The sequence below is a fragment of the Onychomys torridus genome, chromosome 7 (assembly GCF_903995425.1).
Source record: "Onychomys torridus chromosome 7, mOncTor1.1, whole genome shotgun sequence".
NCBI classification, from domain to species: Eukaryota; Metazoa; Chordata; class Mammalia; order Rodentia; family Cricetidae; genus Onychomys; species Onychomys torridus.
In genome coordinates this window covers 115,308,770-115,325,780 of record NC_050449.1, presented here as the reverse complement: position 1 = coordinate 115,325,780, position 17,011 = coordinate 115,308,770, and the positions used below count along the sequence as shown (strand labels likewise).

General features: G+C 42.8%; 1 protein-coding gene across 5 annotated transcripts in view; it reads right to left on the bottom strand.

Moving 5' to 3' along the window:
• Positions 1 to 8,957: 8,957 nt before the first annotated feature.
• Positions 8,958 to 17,011, bottom strand: part of Tcaim (T cell activation inhibitor, mitochondrial) — a 32,791-nt gene continuing 24,737 nt past the window's right edge. For 4 of the 5 annotated variants that reach the window (XM_036192211.1, XM_036192210.1, XM_036192214.1 and 1 more), the window contains exons 10-12: positions 12,415 to 12,647; positions 11,570 to 11,701; positions 8,958 to 10,155 (exon numbers count right to left, since the gene is read on the bottom strand). In XM_036192211.1, the coding sequence (XP_036048104.1) occupies positions 9,915 to 10,155; positions 11,570 to 11,701; positions 12,415 to 12,647 (606 nt within the window). In that variant the 3' untranslated portion in view covers positions 8,958 to 9,914. The remainder of the gene's footprint in view (positions 10,156 to 11,569; positions 11,702 to 12,414; positions 12,648 to 17,011) is intronic. The other variant, XM_036192215.1, reaches the window with a different exon arrangement.

Sequence of the window (17,011 nt, the reverse complement as noted above, 5' to 3'; positions counted from 1 at the left end):
GGGTTCATTGCTAAAAACCTAAGAGTAGCTTATCAGCTTTGTGTGATGGTTGAATGGAGACCCAAATCTAACCTATACTTAGTAAATTGAATGCCACGACTTCCTTGTAATACTGTAAAGCAAGGATGTTCAACTGTCCGGCTTCTTTGGTTTCCACTGTGAAAAAGTTGTTTTGGGCTACACATTAAAATACCAATGAAGGTTGGGGATTTAGCTCAGTGATAGAGCGCAAGGCCCTGGGTTCGGTCCTCAGCTCAAAAAAGAAAAAAAAATACCAATGAAAGCTGATGAGTAAAGCCAGGGAGAGAGGAATGACCTTGTGCTAGGGCAGTGTTAACAAGTTCCTGGAATACTTATGACCACCATTGCCAATGGAGAAAGTTGCCATGGAGGTTACTGAGTGGGAAACATCTGGGCATAGAGTAATTTGGTTAAGGAACAGTGCTCATGGACCCCATTAGTGAACACCACTAGGTAGGTAAGAGGAGAAAATCTTGGTTGAATGACCTAGGCCAGTCCACTAGGATGGCCAGTGAAATGAGCTTGCATCATTTGACACATGATAGACATGAGGCTTGACGGGTTTGGGCCACCCCAGGTCAGAGGCAGCTTGCTGAGGATTCAAGGGGCACGCACCTAGGCTGGGGTAGAGTCTAGACAGATGAGGACAATTGGGCAGGATCTTGTTCTGATGAATACAAGGCATGAAAAGGGTGGTTGTGAGGCGAGTGGGGAGTGGGTCTGTGCTGAATGCACACTAACCTGCCATATTCCTGCTTGGCTACACATTTATGTTTTGTGAGAAAGCAAGAGCTACAGAAAGCAAAGAAAATGCCAGGGTCATGTCCAGGGTTTGGGAACATCTGGAACAGTAACAGAGAAGCTGAAGGCAGTGGTGTGTGTTTCCCAGGAAGAATCAGGCCTGGCCAGGATGGAATGCTTTACATAACAAAGACCACGTTGCTAGGAACACTCAACTTCTAATATTATCCCTTCTCTGTGAAGCTCTCCGCACAGACTAGGCCACCCTATAACCTTCTAACAGGTGAGCTTCAAACCCGGAATTCCTGCAGGTCAGCCCTGTGGGCCTGGGAGGGTGGGGGGGGGTGGAGTGGGTAGGAGGGATCCTTTGCCTGAGCAAGCAGAGCCTCACAAAGAATGCAAGAGTCAGGGTGCTACTGGTTTGCCTGCATGACACATCAAGTAGAGCACGGTTATGTTTCTAAACTGCTGTGACCATTCTAAAGAAAGCAAGCCTTGCCAAGCACTCTGTAAAGAGTCTCCTAGACTTGCAGCTCTTCTTGCGCCTGTGGCGGGACAGCATTCACATACTTCCTGAGCTTCCTACTGCTACTCTAACAGTTGTTGATTTATTTATTGTTATTATAGGTCTTGAACTCCTGATCTTCCTGCCTCCACCTCAAAGTGCTGAGTCACAACTGTGTGCCACCATACCTGGCCCTCCCTTACTTTATTGATAGCTCTTTCCTTCTCATGGTTTCTACACAGCCTCTTCCACGGTCAAGTTAGCAACAGCCAGTCAAATCCTTCTCTTATTTAGACTATTATGGGGAGCCCATCAGAGAAGACCACCCAGACAGTTTATAGCCAATTGAAAGTCTTGATTCCAGCTGGCTGGGACTATATTCAGATATTTGGGACCCAAGGGTAGCCTAAGTGTTTAGAGCAAGGGGCTTTTGTTTTTATTTAATTTAATTAATTTATTTATTCATTAATCTATCTGTCTGTCTGTCTGTTTGTTTTTTGAGTTGGAGGAGTTTCTGCACAAGCAGACAGTTTAACAGAAGCCAAGATAAATTAGATGGGGCATCTTGACCTCAGGTTCTTAGAATAGAGTAGGTTAAGTTTCCACAGGACTTTGCATCCAAGGAGACATAATTCTACTTAAACACCTAAAATGGGCTCAGCAAATAGTGGAACCTCTGCCTTGCCCTGTCACAAGTCTCCCTCACACCTGCTTCTGCTTCTCTGAATTGGAGCAAAATCTGCTCTTTTAGGGCTCAAATGATAAGACTGAGTCACCTAGATAATGCATGGAGGTCTCTGCTTTGTAAGGTCCCAAATACAATTTGCTTGGAAGCCTTTCTGCCATGTAAGGAACATACATAGTCACAGGTTCTGTCATGCCTAGATCGCAACCCCCAGAGAGACCACTGAAAATGAGCATAGTGGAACACAAAAGCAAGGCTTTATTTGGGAGCAATCCAAGCCTAGGCAGGGACCTCATCAAGTACATCCTGGAGGAAATGCCCAGCCTGAATTGAGCATAGCTTTTAAAGGCAAAACCCACAAGATTACAGTATCAGGGAATTTCAGTATGGGCACATTTCTAATTGGCTCATTTTCAGGGACTTTCCAGAAACCTTATCTTTATCTTATGGTGGGGGTGGGGATTGTCACCATTTTTCATTGGCTGCCTGAGGGCTGGAACATTCTGTGGCCAAACAGTCACGATCACATGATTAACTTGTTATTCTATACTTTGTACTTTTAGTTTCCTGGAACTTGGTTAACTGTGGGAACTTAAAACCTATTCTTACAAACTGAAGGCCTTATTTTAAAAATGGAGGAGCTTTGGTCTCACAGTTCCAAGGGTATGGTCATTTTTGATGTACCACTTTGCTGATTATACCTGATTATGTCTTAGAAAATTTAGCAAAAGCAATTTGAGGAGGTGGGGAGGGGGTTCTTATTGGGTAGCCTTGAGCCTCAACTACAGCCTCAGCTCTTAGAATCTTTGGATTATAGGCATGTAATTATTCCATGACACTCTGTTTCTGTCTTCTCTCTCTGTGTGTCTTATTTTTCATGTCAAACTGTTTCAAGTTATAGTCGTTTAATTATTGTTGCTTTCCTTATAAAATGAACTTAAGGAATGGTACTTAGCGTGTTCAAAGAATATAATAATATTGTGTAGAAAGTATCAGAAATTTAATCATTTACCTTCCATTGAAATTTTTAGCATTGATGTTTGAACTGGGTCAGGAAAATAGATAAAATATGCTTAGTATATAGCTGCCCTTCATTATTCATGGGATTGACACCAGGATGCCAAGTCAACAATTAAGTCAGCAGATGCTTAAATCCCTAATATAAAATGGGATACTATTTCCATACAATTGTTTTTTACTCTTTTGGGGGGCCCACTATCCAGGTCCCAAATAAATCACACATGGAGGCTTAGTCTTAATTATGAATGCTTGGCCTCAGCTTGTCTTATTTCTAGCCACTTATCTAGTCTGTTTTTTGCCTCTGGGCTTTTCCCATTCTCTAACTTCTGTAGAGTTAGTAGTCTTTCTCTAGTTACTTCCTCTTCCTTTTTTCCAAGATTTCTCCTTCTATATAGACTCTCTGCCTACTAGCCCCACCTATCCTTTCTCCTACCTTGCTATTGGCTGTTTAGTTCTTTATTAGACCATCAGGTGTTTCAGACAGGCAAATTAACACAGTTTCACAGAGTTAAACAAATGCAACACAAACAAAAGCAATACACCTTAAAATAATATTCCCAAACATGCAATGTATTCTCACCTACTCAAAACCATCTCTAAACCATGATGCAATGTTAATGCTGTGGAGCAATTGGTATACTGAATTGCTCAGGGAGTAACAAGAAAAAGTCTGTGTTCAGGACATCCATACACCTTGGTTAGGTTTGTATTGCTGTGATAAATACCATGACCAAAAGCAGCTCGGGGAGAAAAGGATTTATTTCAGTCTACAACTCTCAGGTCACACTCTACCACTGAGGGAAGTCAGTGTGGAAACTTCAGTCAGGAACCTTGAAGCAATGAACTAGGCAGAGGCCATGGAGGAACGTTTACTGGCTTGCTCAGTTTGTTTTCTTTTACACCCTAGAACCTTTCTATGTCAATCATTAATCAAGAAAATGAATCTGGGCACACCCTTAATCCCAGCACCTGGGAGGAAGAGGCAGTGAGTTCCAGGATAGCCAAGGACACATAGTGAGACGTTGTCTCGAAAAAAAAAAAATTGGAAAAGGCTATTAAAAAATTAAGAGCAGCTTTCACCTGTACCTCCTGATGACGTTTTCTTCATTTTAGATATGTCTAGGAGTCAGCTTGAACAGAAGAAGAAATCTCTAAATTCTTTTGTCTGGGTAAATGAGACTGGAGAAGTCACCCTCCCTCCAAGGGAGGAGACTACTCTTGCAGCCTCTGGAGAGAAGCGTTAAGCAAGGGCGAGGTCGGGGTCTTGGCGTGGGAGCGTGGCGGCCGCTGCACACAGATCGGTCTCCCCAGCGAACCCCGAGGCTGCAGGGAAAGACCCTGGGGCAGGAAAGTTCTTTATCTAGTAAACATTCGGCCGTGCCCTGCATCTTGTCCCCACCAGGGGGCCGCTCTTCCTGTGCAGCGCCACCGGGGAACGTCCCCTCCACCGGGCGAGGTGCTTCCAGCTAGCCCTTCTATGTCCTGGGCTCTGCCTAGCAAGCTGAGGAACGCTCCGACTGCAAACAACCGGTTTTCCTTTTAAGCTAGGGAGCGCCCACCGGGCATATACATGAAGCACCTGGCAGAGCGGCTGCCCACCTACACCTGCAGCGTTCGGAGAAGATACCATCAGCCCCACCCCCAGAAACACAGGTTTGTTTATACAGGAACCTGCAAGAACGATTTCAGACCCAACACAAACAGATTTTTACAGATCGCCTTCTATGGCTTTCTTTGCTTCCTCTGCTGTCTTTCTTGATACTTTGAGGTTGAATACCGCAGTTCTGGTGCTGGAGTCATCTGTGGGACAGAAGCAGGCCTTGAGTGGGATGAGGACAGGCCAGGGTGAGTGGGTCCCATTCGCCGGCCACAGCGAGGCCACCCTTGCTTTTATGGGCACCACTTGGAATGGAAAAGGGATGAAGCCTGTTTTCGGGCTTGCACTTCACAAACTTTATGCCTGTGCCTATGGCATTCATTCCTACTGTCTTTCCGGGTCAAGCCTAGGACAAGTCCCCACATCAGAGTTCCTTGAAAGGTGGTCCAGAGTTTGTTTAAGGCTCCATGAGGGCCCAAGTGGGGCCAAAGAGTGTTATGTGCACTCAGGAGTAACAGGGGCACCAGGAAGGTTAGGAACAGCCTCAGTACAGTGATATAAGGCAAGTGAGTCTAGGAGCCATGCAAAGGCCCATCGGGGGTCGGAGGTGGCGGGAGGTAAGGCTGAATGAAAGCCCAAGCGCTCCTGAGAGCCACAGAGGAGCTGACCTGCAGATCCTTGCAGATCTAAGCAGTCACAAAGGGTCTTTGAGCAGGGAGCGTTGTTCGGTGGTGGGGTTGGGGGTGCAGGTGGGTGCTGTAGATAGACTCAGGTTGTTACCGAGTGAATATGGAACCGCTCTCCGCAGGCTTATGTTTTGAATGATTGATCCCTCACTAATGGTGCTAATTAGGAGGGCGTTGGAATCTTCAGTAAGTGGGATCTAGCTGAAAGAAGTAGCTCACTAGGGGTGGAACTTTGAACTGCTTCTGATCCTCTTTGCTTCCTGGTCTGTCCTGATGTCCCAGCCACCATGGACCGAAACCCTGTGAAATCATGAGACAAACATAAATCTATCCTCGTTTATGTTGTTTCTGTCAGGTGTTTGGGTCACAGGTTACAAAAGTAACAATAGGTCTAAGGCTGAGATGTTACAGGAATCTGAAGGGACAAGTAGTCTGAGCAAGTAGAGGGACCAGGGAAAGGAAGTAGGTGGGGTAACATGGAGATGCAGAGCCAGCAGTTAGAGGAGGGGAGCCAGCAGTCACCTCGGTCTCTCACTACACTCCCTGTGTAGACGAGGTTGACTACCTGCCTGGGCCTCCCAAATGCTGAGAGTTCCAGCTTTTACAATTGTTCCAATTTAATTGTGTGTGGGTGCGTGTGTCCCTCAGAGAGCCCTGAGCTCAGGTGAGGCAGAGTTTTTAATCACAGCTGAGGTTGGGGTGAGATTTCCAGGGTCCAGGACCCTGATGGGCTGACAATTGTCTAGGGGTATCTGTAAAACAAAAATTGGTGCATGCTAGACTGAAGGACATCTGGCCACCTTATCTAATGGTTGGGATGTTTGGGATGTCAGGTACTTCTTCATCCCTGGGTGGATCCCTGGGTGGTATCAGCTTAAGGCTTTTCCTGGATCTGGGTGTTGCCTGCCAGTAAGCATGTCTAGGCCCCTAAGCCTGTCATGGCTGTTGTGTGGTCAAGCTATTTTGGGGCCCCTTCACACAGCCAATGCTCTTAACCACTGAGCCATCTCTCCAGCTCACCATGTTTCTCTTGAACAAGCCTTCCTGTACCTCTGTGATGAAGACTGGACAAGGAAAAGTGTTGTGAAGGCTGGAACCTGGCCTGGTTCTTGTTACCTACTGCTTGCAGATGCCTGCTGTCACTGCTTGCTGATAGAAGCTGAGGGTTACAAAGGCTGCCAAGGACCACTCCTGGAAGAGCAAAAGGATCCTAGTCAACTTATTGGCAGCATGCCCAGCAACTTGACACCATGTATCACTCATTTCCATTGGCCCAGTTGGCTGCAAATGTAACCTTTTAAGATCAGGAAAACATCTGGGGAGAGTGAAATCTTCCTATTCTCTTTGACTCATGAGGAGATGAATAGGCAGGTACAATAATGCCCAGCTAGGAAGAATATTAGGTTTGCTGACAAGGACAGGCCCGTGAAGTCCTTAAGGGCTTTAGGGAGATGAGGGACCTGCTTTCTTGAGTCTTGATTTGGTGCAGCTGTTTTACAAGGTGCCAACACAGGATAGCAACACTTCTCCAAAGGAAATAAGTTTATATAGAGACAAAAGGCCCAAGGGATTCCCACCCCTTAACTATTGGGCTACAGCCATTTGGAGCCCCTAGTGACCCACAATGGTTTACATAAAAGGCCAGACTCAAGGGAAACAACACTGTAACACTGACTACTTGAGAGGGTCGCCTGTCCCCATGATAAAAACATGTAACTCCATGGTGATATTTGTAATCTAAAAAATAAAACTTGCCTGAAGATCAGAGGACATAGCCAGCCAGAGTTAGCCACAGAGGCCAGGCAGTGGTGGCACACACCTTTAATCCTAGCACTCGGGAGGCAGAGATCCATCTGGATCTCTGTGAGTTCAAGGCCACACTAGGCTACCCAAGATTAATATAGTCTAAAATAGAAACAGAGCCAGGCAGTGGTGGCATGCACCTTTAATTCCAGCACTTGGGATCACACACACACCTTAAATCCCAGCACTAGGAAGGTTGAGACAAGAAGTGATATGGCTGGGCAGAGAAAGGAATATAAGGCGAGAGGTGACAGGAATTCGCTGTCTTACAGAGGCTCTGTCAGGCTGAGAAGTTGGTGAGGTAAGAGGTGGTAGCTGTGGCTTGTTCTGCTTCTTTGATCTTTCAGCTCCAGGTTTTTATTATATGACCATTCAGGATTCGTGCAACATAACTCCCTCTTAAAGCTATGAAAGAATTTCTAGGGCTAGCAAGATCACTCAGATATCTCTGCAGATATAGGCACCTGCCACCAAGCCTGCACTTGAGTTGGATCCCTAAGATCCACATGGTAGGAGAAAATTAGCTCATAAAAGTTGTCCTCTGACCTATACATATATACTGTAGTGCATGTGCACACACACACACACACACACACACACACACACACACACACACACACACGCACACACACTAAAAGGGTGTTTTGGCTCAATAGAACACTTGCCCTAACAGGCACAAGGTCCAAAAAGTTCAGTCTCCAGCACTACATCAAATAGGGGTGGTGTTTGTACCACCAGGTAAAACTGAATGGCAGAGAAACTTCAGCCAACCCACAGTTACTAGGTAGGTGGGGAGCAACCTTCAGGGTGCAGGTGGTGTAGATGATACCAGACCCTGCCGGGGCTGTGCGCAAGCAGGGTCCCTGCAGAGGTGGGCGTTCATTGTCGGTGTGAAGTGAGCCAAAGGAAGTTGAGTGCCAGGTAAGCCAGGCTGTGTACACTGGCTTGAGACTGGGGCAGGTATGCCTATGGTGCCATCAAGTGACTCCACACTGACCAAAACAGTCACACTGAAAAGCACAGGCTGTCTTGCCCTCCTCCAGTGTGCTTCCAGGTCCCTCTGTAGAGTATGGGCCCTGCTCAGGTCCTGTGGCCGCCCCCACCCCCCCCAGGCCTGTACTGCTCAGTGTGCTGTCTTTAGGTTCCAGTAATGGTGAACTGTCCTTGGCTCTTCATCTCATGTGCCCACTTCTCAAAGCCTTCCTCTCATTAACTCAGGCTCCTTAGGGGTAGAGGCCTTTCCAGAACAAAGGGAGAAAGAAGGGCTTTGGCAGCTCATGCTGGAAACAGACACAGCCCTGGTTAAGGGCTTAGGTCTCAGCTCTCTCTGTGGTGGCAGCTCAGCTGTGATCTGACTCAGGTGTCTCCAGAGGCTTTACCTGTTCTCTCTGTGATGGAAGAGCACATATATCCAGAGATGAAATCCAAAGGATCACTTCTAACAATTTCCTACAACTCCTAGTTGTGAAACTTTAACAACTGGGAAATAAGAAAAGCAGCTAAGTGGTCGACAAGGTGTTATTTATTACTTAACAATTAGTTCAGAGACAAATTCAATTAAACACACATTACAGAAGATTCTGTTAGCTGATGATAGAAGTGGTACAATCCAAACAATTTTCCAATAAACTATCATATCTTTGAAAACTCCTCCCCAGCCCAACCCCCCGACCGGGAGACAGGGTTTCTTGTGTAACAGCCCTGGCTGTCCTGGAACCTGCTTTGTAGACCAGGCTGATTTCAAATTCATAGGGACCCACCTGCCTCTGACTCCCAAGTGCTGGGATTAAAGGTGTGTGCCACCAAACCCCCCAACTTGAGGACTCTTTCTTTTGAAGAGTATTTACAGCAACATTTGTCAAATTAGCAAGGGTCAAAAGCAATAAATGGCACAGACAATCCTTTTACAAGCCAATTCTTATTTTCAACATACATTTGACCTGTTTAAACAACTGATGCTTTATAAAAACCCAAAACATGAAAACTGATTTTATTGTCTCCTTTGTTCTAATGCACAGTGGGAAAAATTTACTAGGGCTTCCTCAGGGGAAAAGTGTTGTGCAGATCTGAATAGAAAGTGGGTCTCCCACTGTGTGGGAGACACCAGAGACCACAGGAGGCAGCAGGCTGAAGAAATGAAAACAGCTTTTAAAAGGAGCTTCTGGCTAAATTATAATACTACATCTTACTCATTCCTGGTCCTAGAGATGGAACCCAGGGCCTGTGCCTACCAAGCATATGCTCTATCAATATTTTAAATGGAGGAAAAAATCATGTATTTAAATTCTCTGTCACTGATGTTTTAATAAACTAGTATCAGACAGTGTTAAAAGCATATATTCAATAAGGTTTTTTTTTTTAAATCTTTCTCAAACAAAATGTAGTTATTTAATTTTTGCTACTCATCAATCATCTGTTTTGAACATAACTGTCCATTAATGGCTACAAAGTGTGTGTGTGTCCATAGAATGTAATTATGAAGACACACATTGAACTGTGTTGCATGTGAAAATGAGTTCTAGTACTAAAGAGTACTGAATGAGGCCAATTTATACATATGCACATTCACTCATATAAAAATATATATGACTTATAGAACTCTCTATTATATATCTTTAAAATAGTTTTTTTCTTCTAAGCATCTTTTTTCCTGGCCATAAGCATCATAAGACTAGGGGGAATAAAACCTTTCAAAAACAAGTTTCTTAGCATAAATTCACTACAAAGAAAAGCTCAGCCCACTTTTAAAGCAGCAGTTAGAAACTTTGTTCTAACATGTGAATACTACTATTAAACTGAATTTAAATAAATTCAACAGTTTCTCATTTTTTTCCAGAAAATACAACAGTATCTGTGCTACTTCATGGCTTCTCCTTTCTTCCAATTCCATGGGATACACAAGTCTCCATCTTGCATAACAGAATAGAAATGTGACACACAGAGGTGCATCCCATGCAGATAAGGCAGTGGCTGTTGTAGAAGTCTCTTACAGCAGTCCACCATTTGTCTGCTAGAAATGCTGGGCTCTTTATATAACTTCTCCAGAGAAAATTTCTTTGTTGAAGCCTGTATCAATTCATTTTCAATAACTTTTAACCTATTAAATAAAAAAAAAAAAATCACCACAAGCTATTACTAAATAAGATAAAATATAAATAATATTCTTAAATGTTGGGGAGATGGCATAGTGCCCATACATGCCAGTCATATGAAAAGACATGCCAAGAGTTACACCGTGCCCAGTACTGGCTGATTTATTTCTACATAAAACTCTTAAAAAAAAAAAAAAAATCAACCTTTTTCATTGCTTGCTGACTGTGATATCCTCCCTATGCTAATTCCCTGTGAGCTTCCACCCTCCTGAATGCTTAAGGGAAGTTCCTTGTCTGTGTATCCTGCATATTGAGTGTTAACAGCTTAGATGCAAGATTGTAAAACATTGGAAGTGAACTTCTGCCCTGTGGGGTTCTCCCATTGTGCTGTAAGCCTGTATTTAAGACCTCCTCCCTCCTTCAATAAACGGCATTCAGCATTAAAAACAAAAACAAAAACAAAAACAAAAAACAAAAAACAAAAAACAAAAGCAGGGGTGGTGGTGGCGAATGCCTTTATTCCCAGCACTTGGGACATAAAAATAAATAAATAAAAAAAACAAGCTTTTTAGCATTAGTGAGGTAAAAAAAATACACAATTTATTCCAACTTTTCAAAGATTATTTTTCCCCGCCCTCAAGATTTATTATTTTTAATGTGTATGGGTGTTTTGTCTGCATGGATATCTGTGCACCATCTGTGTGCTTGGTGCTCTCGGAAACCAGAATAGGGTGTTGGATTCCTGGAACCAGAGTTGTAAATGGTCATGAGGTACCAGGTGGGTGCTGGAAACTGAACCTGGGTCCTCTACAGAGTAGTCAGTGCTTCTAACAGCTTTCATACACCTCCCCTAGCCACTGCTAGTGACTAAGCGAAGAAAAAACTAGGAGTATAAACCCTTTTTTGGATGTTGAAATCAGGCTGTACCCTGCCCTGAGCTGCTTCTCCCTTCCTGCTCACCATCTGAACTTGCTGTCCGTTTGTCTGTCCATTCCTTTGTATGGACCTACTCCTACCCTTTCTCCTCTACAATGGACTTAACTCTATAGCTTCAAACCTATGACGAGGAAACCACTGGCTGTCAAGTGATTCCAAGTTGTAAACACCACAGAAACACAACTACTTATAAACTTAGTCACACTGTAAAATTTAAATAGTATAGGGCTAGAGAGATGGCTCAGCAGTTAATGAGCACTTGTGATTCTTTCAGAGACACAATTGCCAGCACCGACGTGGTAGTGGTGCACAACTGCCTATAACTCCACCTTCAAGGGGTCCAATGCCCTCTTTGGTCCCTCCTGATACCAACAGACACAAAAGCTATGCATGAATAAAATCACTAAAATGCAGACAATGCTTTCTAGTGTCTGTTTAAAAGTCAGGCAGGACCTCATACATCTGGAAGAGGACAGTACTTACTCCTCCCTTCTTGTCATGTTTTCTCTTGCCTGCTGGGCTTTGCTTCTCATAAATGACTGGAGGTTTGTTGGATCTGAGAGGGCTGGGATGTTAAAATGCCCAAGTTCATGCAAGCTTGGCTCGTACCTGTCACTGAAACAAAGTGTGTATTAAGGGAAACATCATCACTTCCACAGACAATGCTTTTTTAATCTCAAGTGACTGAAAAGTCATCATCGGAAAATGCACATTAAATTACAGCAACACTGATAATATACTGTTCCCTGTGACATGGCAGTGACCTACTTCAAGGTGAGTCTGAGAACTTGAGACTGACTTTGCTGATCAGTGGCTATGTTTTCCAAGAATGTTGTAGAGATCCACTCTTTAGTCCCTCAGTTTGGTTTTTGACATATGCAGAACAGGGCTGTGACTACAATTCTTCACAAGTCATGACATTCTTACATTCTTTTGTTTTGTTTTTAAGACGGGTGCACTGTTTAGCTGAGGCTGGCCTTCAACTTACAGTGATCTACCTGCTGTACTGGGATTACAGGTGTGCACCACAAGCCTGGCCTCCATTTTAAAAAATCATTTGAAATTATGTATGTGTATTATGTATGCATATAAAGATACACATACACACATGACCCTGCCTCTGTGTCTGTCTCTGCATGTTGAGTGTAGTGCCTGAGGAGGTCAAAGGCATTGGATCCTCTGGTTATGAGCTGCCTGACATGGGCCCTGGGAATTGAACTTGAATCTTCTACCAAACTACTGAACCATTTCTCCAGCCACTCATTTCTATTATTATTATTAAATTTACAAGAACCATACACACATCCCATCCAGTTCCAGACACTTACCTGCTAAGGATCATCTGCAAGCCACTCAGACTCTGAGGGTGAGAAGGTATCCTACTTTTCAGCAGCTGAGTATAGAAGACGTCAAGGAGGGAGTAGTACTCATCAAGTGTGAGTGCTGGCTGCAACTCCTCGACATAAACTACTCGTATGCCCCCTAGAAGATTGCTTATCTGGTCTTCTAAGACTGACATTCTCTGCTGAAGGTCAAAATAACTTGGCAAGCTTTCAAAAAGCTATAGTATTGAAAAGAAAAAAAAAAGATCATTTTATGTTACTATAATTTTAGGAGTCCAATAAATGAGAAATTTTTAAAAATTATTTTTGTAGATGGAATATTCAAGTAAAATATAGTAAAGACAATATAATCCTGGAAATACTAATATTCAAAACAAACTATCGGCTGGGCGGTGGTGGTATACACCTTGAATCCCAGCACTTAGGAGGCAGAGCCAGGCAGATCTCTGAGATCTCTGTGAGTTCAAGGTCAGCCTGGTCCAGGAAAGGTGCAAAGCTACACAGAGAAACCCTATCTCGAAAAACAAACAAACAAAAAAACCAAAACAAAAACAAACTATCAGTCTAGGGATTTTCAATTGGAACTGAGAAGAGACTGCAAGCAAACAACAACCCTAGGTACTAATACTAAAGACCTGCACAGGAATCTTAAGCTAGGTTATGATGATTAAATGTACATTTGTGTATTCTAACTCTCAAGTATTGCCTAAAAATTTACTTTTAGTCAACTATTTCAAATTCAACTGATAAGCACAGAAAGCTTTACTGAGCACCTACTATGTGTGTAGACATGAAGTGCACATGCAGGGTATAAGGGGTTGTGTTTGCATGAGCTCACAGTTGAGGGGCAAGAAAGCAAGACTGTCAGCTCAAGTGCCACATGAGGCTGATAGATCAAAGGCATGTTTAAATAATGGCTGCCAAGACTTTTCAAAAAAAGTATAATAGGATTTAGAAACATTAGATGAATGTGGGAAGCTTTGGGAAAAGAAAAAAGGCCATGCCCAAAACAAACAGGAAGCTGAGTGTGGCTGGTGCATGGCATGTGTTGGTGAGTGGGAGGGGCTGGTGAACGGCTTATGCATTGTTGAGTGGGAAGAGAAGGGTCAGGGAGGACTTTAAGTTTAGTTTTCTGTAGAAAGCTGGGATCTGCATAACCTAGAAGGGGAGTTGGAGATTTAGCTCAGTGGTAGAGCGCTTGCCGAGCAAGCGCAAGGCCCTGGGTTCAGCCCTGGGTTTGGTCCTCGGTGGCACACACCTTTAATCCCCAGCACTTGGAGGCAGAGCCAAGCAGATCTCTGAATTCGAGGCCAGCCTGGGCTACCAAGTGAGTTGCACAAAGCTACACAGAGAGAAACCCTGTCTTGAAAAACAAAAAAAAGTTCTTATACACTTTAGATACAAAACACCTATTAAATATATGGCTTGAAGTAATATATATATATTGTTAAATTCTTCAAGACAGAGTTTCTCTGTATAGCCTTGGCTGTCCTGGAACTCACTCCGTGGACCAGACTGACCTTGAACTCACAGAGATTCCTGAGTGCTGGGATTAAAGGTGTGTGCCACCACTGCTCAGCAAATAAATTAAGTTTTTTAAAGACAGGTTTCTCTGTGTAACCCGGGTTGTCTTGGAACTCACTCTATAGACTAGCTTCAAACTCAGAGATCTTCCTGCCTCTGCCTTTGGAGTGCTGGGATCAAAGGTGTGTGCCACTAAGCCGGGCTAAAGATCTATTTTATGTGTATAGGTGTTTTGTCTACACGTGTATCTCCACACCACATTAATGTATGGTACCATTGGATCCCCTGGGACTGGAGTTACAGATGGTTGTGAACTGACATGTGGGTGCCAGGACTCAAACTCGTGACCTCTGGAAGAGCAGCCAGTGCTCTTACCCACTGAACCATCTCTCCAGTCCCTCTACCAAGTATTTTATTTGAATAGATCCTTCATCAAAGATGACATGAAGATGGCAGATAAAAACACGAAAAGATGATTACCATAATTTATTATTTAATGCAAATTAAATTTAAGGTGAGACATCATCACATACCTACTAGAGTGTCATAATTAAAAATTTTCATCAAAATTGAAAATATGACTATCTTTTGATATGATCAAAGGATATGATCCAGTGATTCTATCTAGAAATTTATCCATGAGATGAAAAATGCATTTCTCGCCGGGCAGTGGTGGTGCACGCCTTTAATCCCAGCACTCGGGAGGCAGAGGCATGTGGATCTCTGTGAGTTCGAGGCCAGCCTGGTCTACAGAGCTAGTTCTAGGACAGGCAAGACTGTTACACAGAGAAACCCTGTCTTAAAAAAAAAAAAGAAAAAGAAAGAAAAATGCATTTCTAATGTTTGTATCAATCAGGCACAGTGGCTCACACCCATAATCCTAAAACACTGGAGCCTGAGGGAGGAGGATTGCTACAAGTTTCAGTCCAGTTGGATTTATACAGGGAGTTCTAGTCAGCCAGTGCCACATGATGAGAATCTCTGTAGAAAAACAGCAACAACAAAACAAAAACCAACACTTAACAAAAATGTTCACATCAGGGGCTGCAGAGACAGCTTAGGGTTAAGAGCACTTGTTCTTGCAAAGACGTTGGGTTCAATTTCCAGCACTCACATGGTGGCTCACAACTGTCTGTAACTCCAGCTTCAGGGGATCTTATGTCCTATTCTTACCTCCTCAGGAACTAGGCTCACACATGGTACATAGACATACATACATGAAGACAAAACACATATAAAATAAATAAATCTAAAAATAAAATTTAACAATAAAAAATGTTCACATTAGCTTAATTTGTCTGCATTTAAAACTAACACATTGGCCTCGGTCTTTCCAGGACTTGATCATTATCTCAGGATCCCCATAAGATTGCCAGTGCCCCCAATCAGCAGGAAGTAGTATGAGAAGCTATGCCCAAATTCCCAAAATATTGTTTATAAATGTTTATTTTTATTTTAAAGGGGTTGATTATAAATGCAATCTCTGTCTAAAAAAAAAGGGGGGGGGGATAGTATAGATATGATAGGATAAAGGGTAGATTATTGAGTCTACTTTTATTTATGTATGTATGTATGTATGTATGTATGTATGTATGTATGTATGTATTTTTTTTTGAGACAGGGTTTCTCTGTGTAGCTTTGTGCCTTTCCTGGAACTCACTCTGTAGACCAGGCTGGCCTTGAACTCATAGAGATCCACCTGCTTCTGCCTCCCGAGTGCTGGGATTAAAGGCGTGTGCCACCACTGCTCTGTGAGTCTACTTTTAAAAAGCAACAACTTGTTTAAAATGTTTTACATTGCTATAGATTTTAATTTATTACAATTTTAAAGTTAATTTTGTTATATGTATGTATATTTCTACTCTTGTTTAAGGTATTATGTTTATGCAGCTCATTTAAAATTATAATATAATAAAAAATACAGATTGATAGTCATCTAGGATAATCAAACATAGTCATGTTGGTTTTTTTTTGGTATATAAAGGTATATTACGGGGTTGGGGAATTTAGCTTAGTGGTAGAGTGCTTGCCTAGCAAGCATAATTGGTCCTCAGCTCTGGCAAAAAAAAAAAAAAAAAGTATATTTCAATTAGGTAGGTAATCTTCAAACACTTCAAAGAGCTACAGAATATAGCATTTAAAATGTTTTAAGAACTCAGACTTTCTGGATAGTGAGACATATCTGCTCCTGGCAGCACCAATTTACTTCAACGAAGATGATGGGCATTGAAGAAACTCCATATGGTGTTTGCTTTCCTTATGGCAAAAGTTAGCCATTTGGACAAGAAACTGTTCTTGCCTGGACTGACAAAATGTTGTATAAACTAGACCCATAGGACCCATAGGACCCATAGGAAAATGACCACTGAATTTTGCCAAAACAAGGTGAGATGGTCCTTCAGGTTCCTGCTTTACAGAGGAGACTGCCAGACATGGTGCAGGACGTAGGGAGAAGCGACTGAGAGATTCTAGGCCTATAGGCTGAAGATGAGTGCCCCAACATTGCAGAGGAACTCTGAGTGACTAGACTGTCCAGGCAGCCAGCTAGCTGTTTCTGTCATTTCCAGATTTTGAAAGTTGCTTACAAAGTACTTCCTGTTTACTTAGGTAATATATCCTCCTGGGTTCTTTGATGTAGTTGAAGACAAGATAGTTATAATTTTCCTTGGTTATGATAAAAAGATAAATTAGATATGGAAATTTAGACTCACAAATATAGGGTAGATGATAGAATTTTTCTTTAATTTTTCCAAATACAAATAGACTAGATATTGTAATTGTAATTCCTGCTTGATAACTGTTCTATTATATGTAATTTTACTATGTTAAAGTAAAAACCTTCCTTTTTGATTAGACAGAAAGTGGGAAGTGCTGTGGGATGCCTTTCTGTATGCTGTGAATATGTGTTGCTCTGATTGGTTGATAAATAAAGCTGCACTGGCCTATGGCAAGGCAGCTTAGAGACAGGTGGAAAATCCAAGCAGATATATGGGGAGAAGAAAGGAGAATAGAGAGAGGGACGCCAGCTGCTGCCAAGGGAGAAGCAAGATGCCAAAGA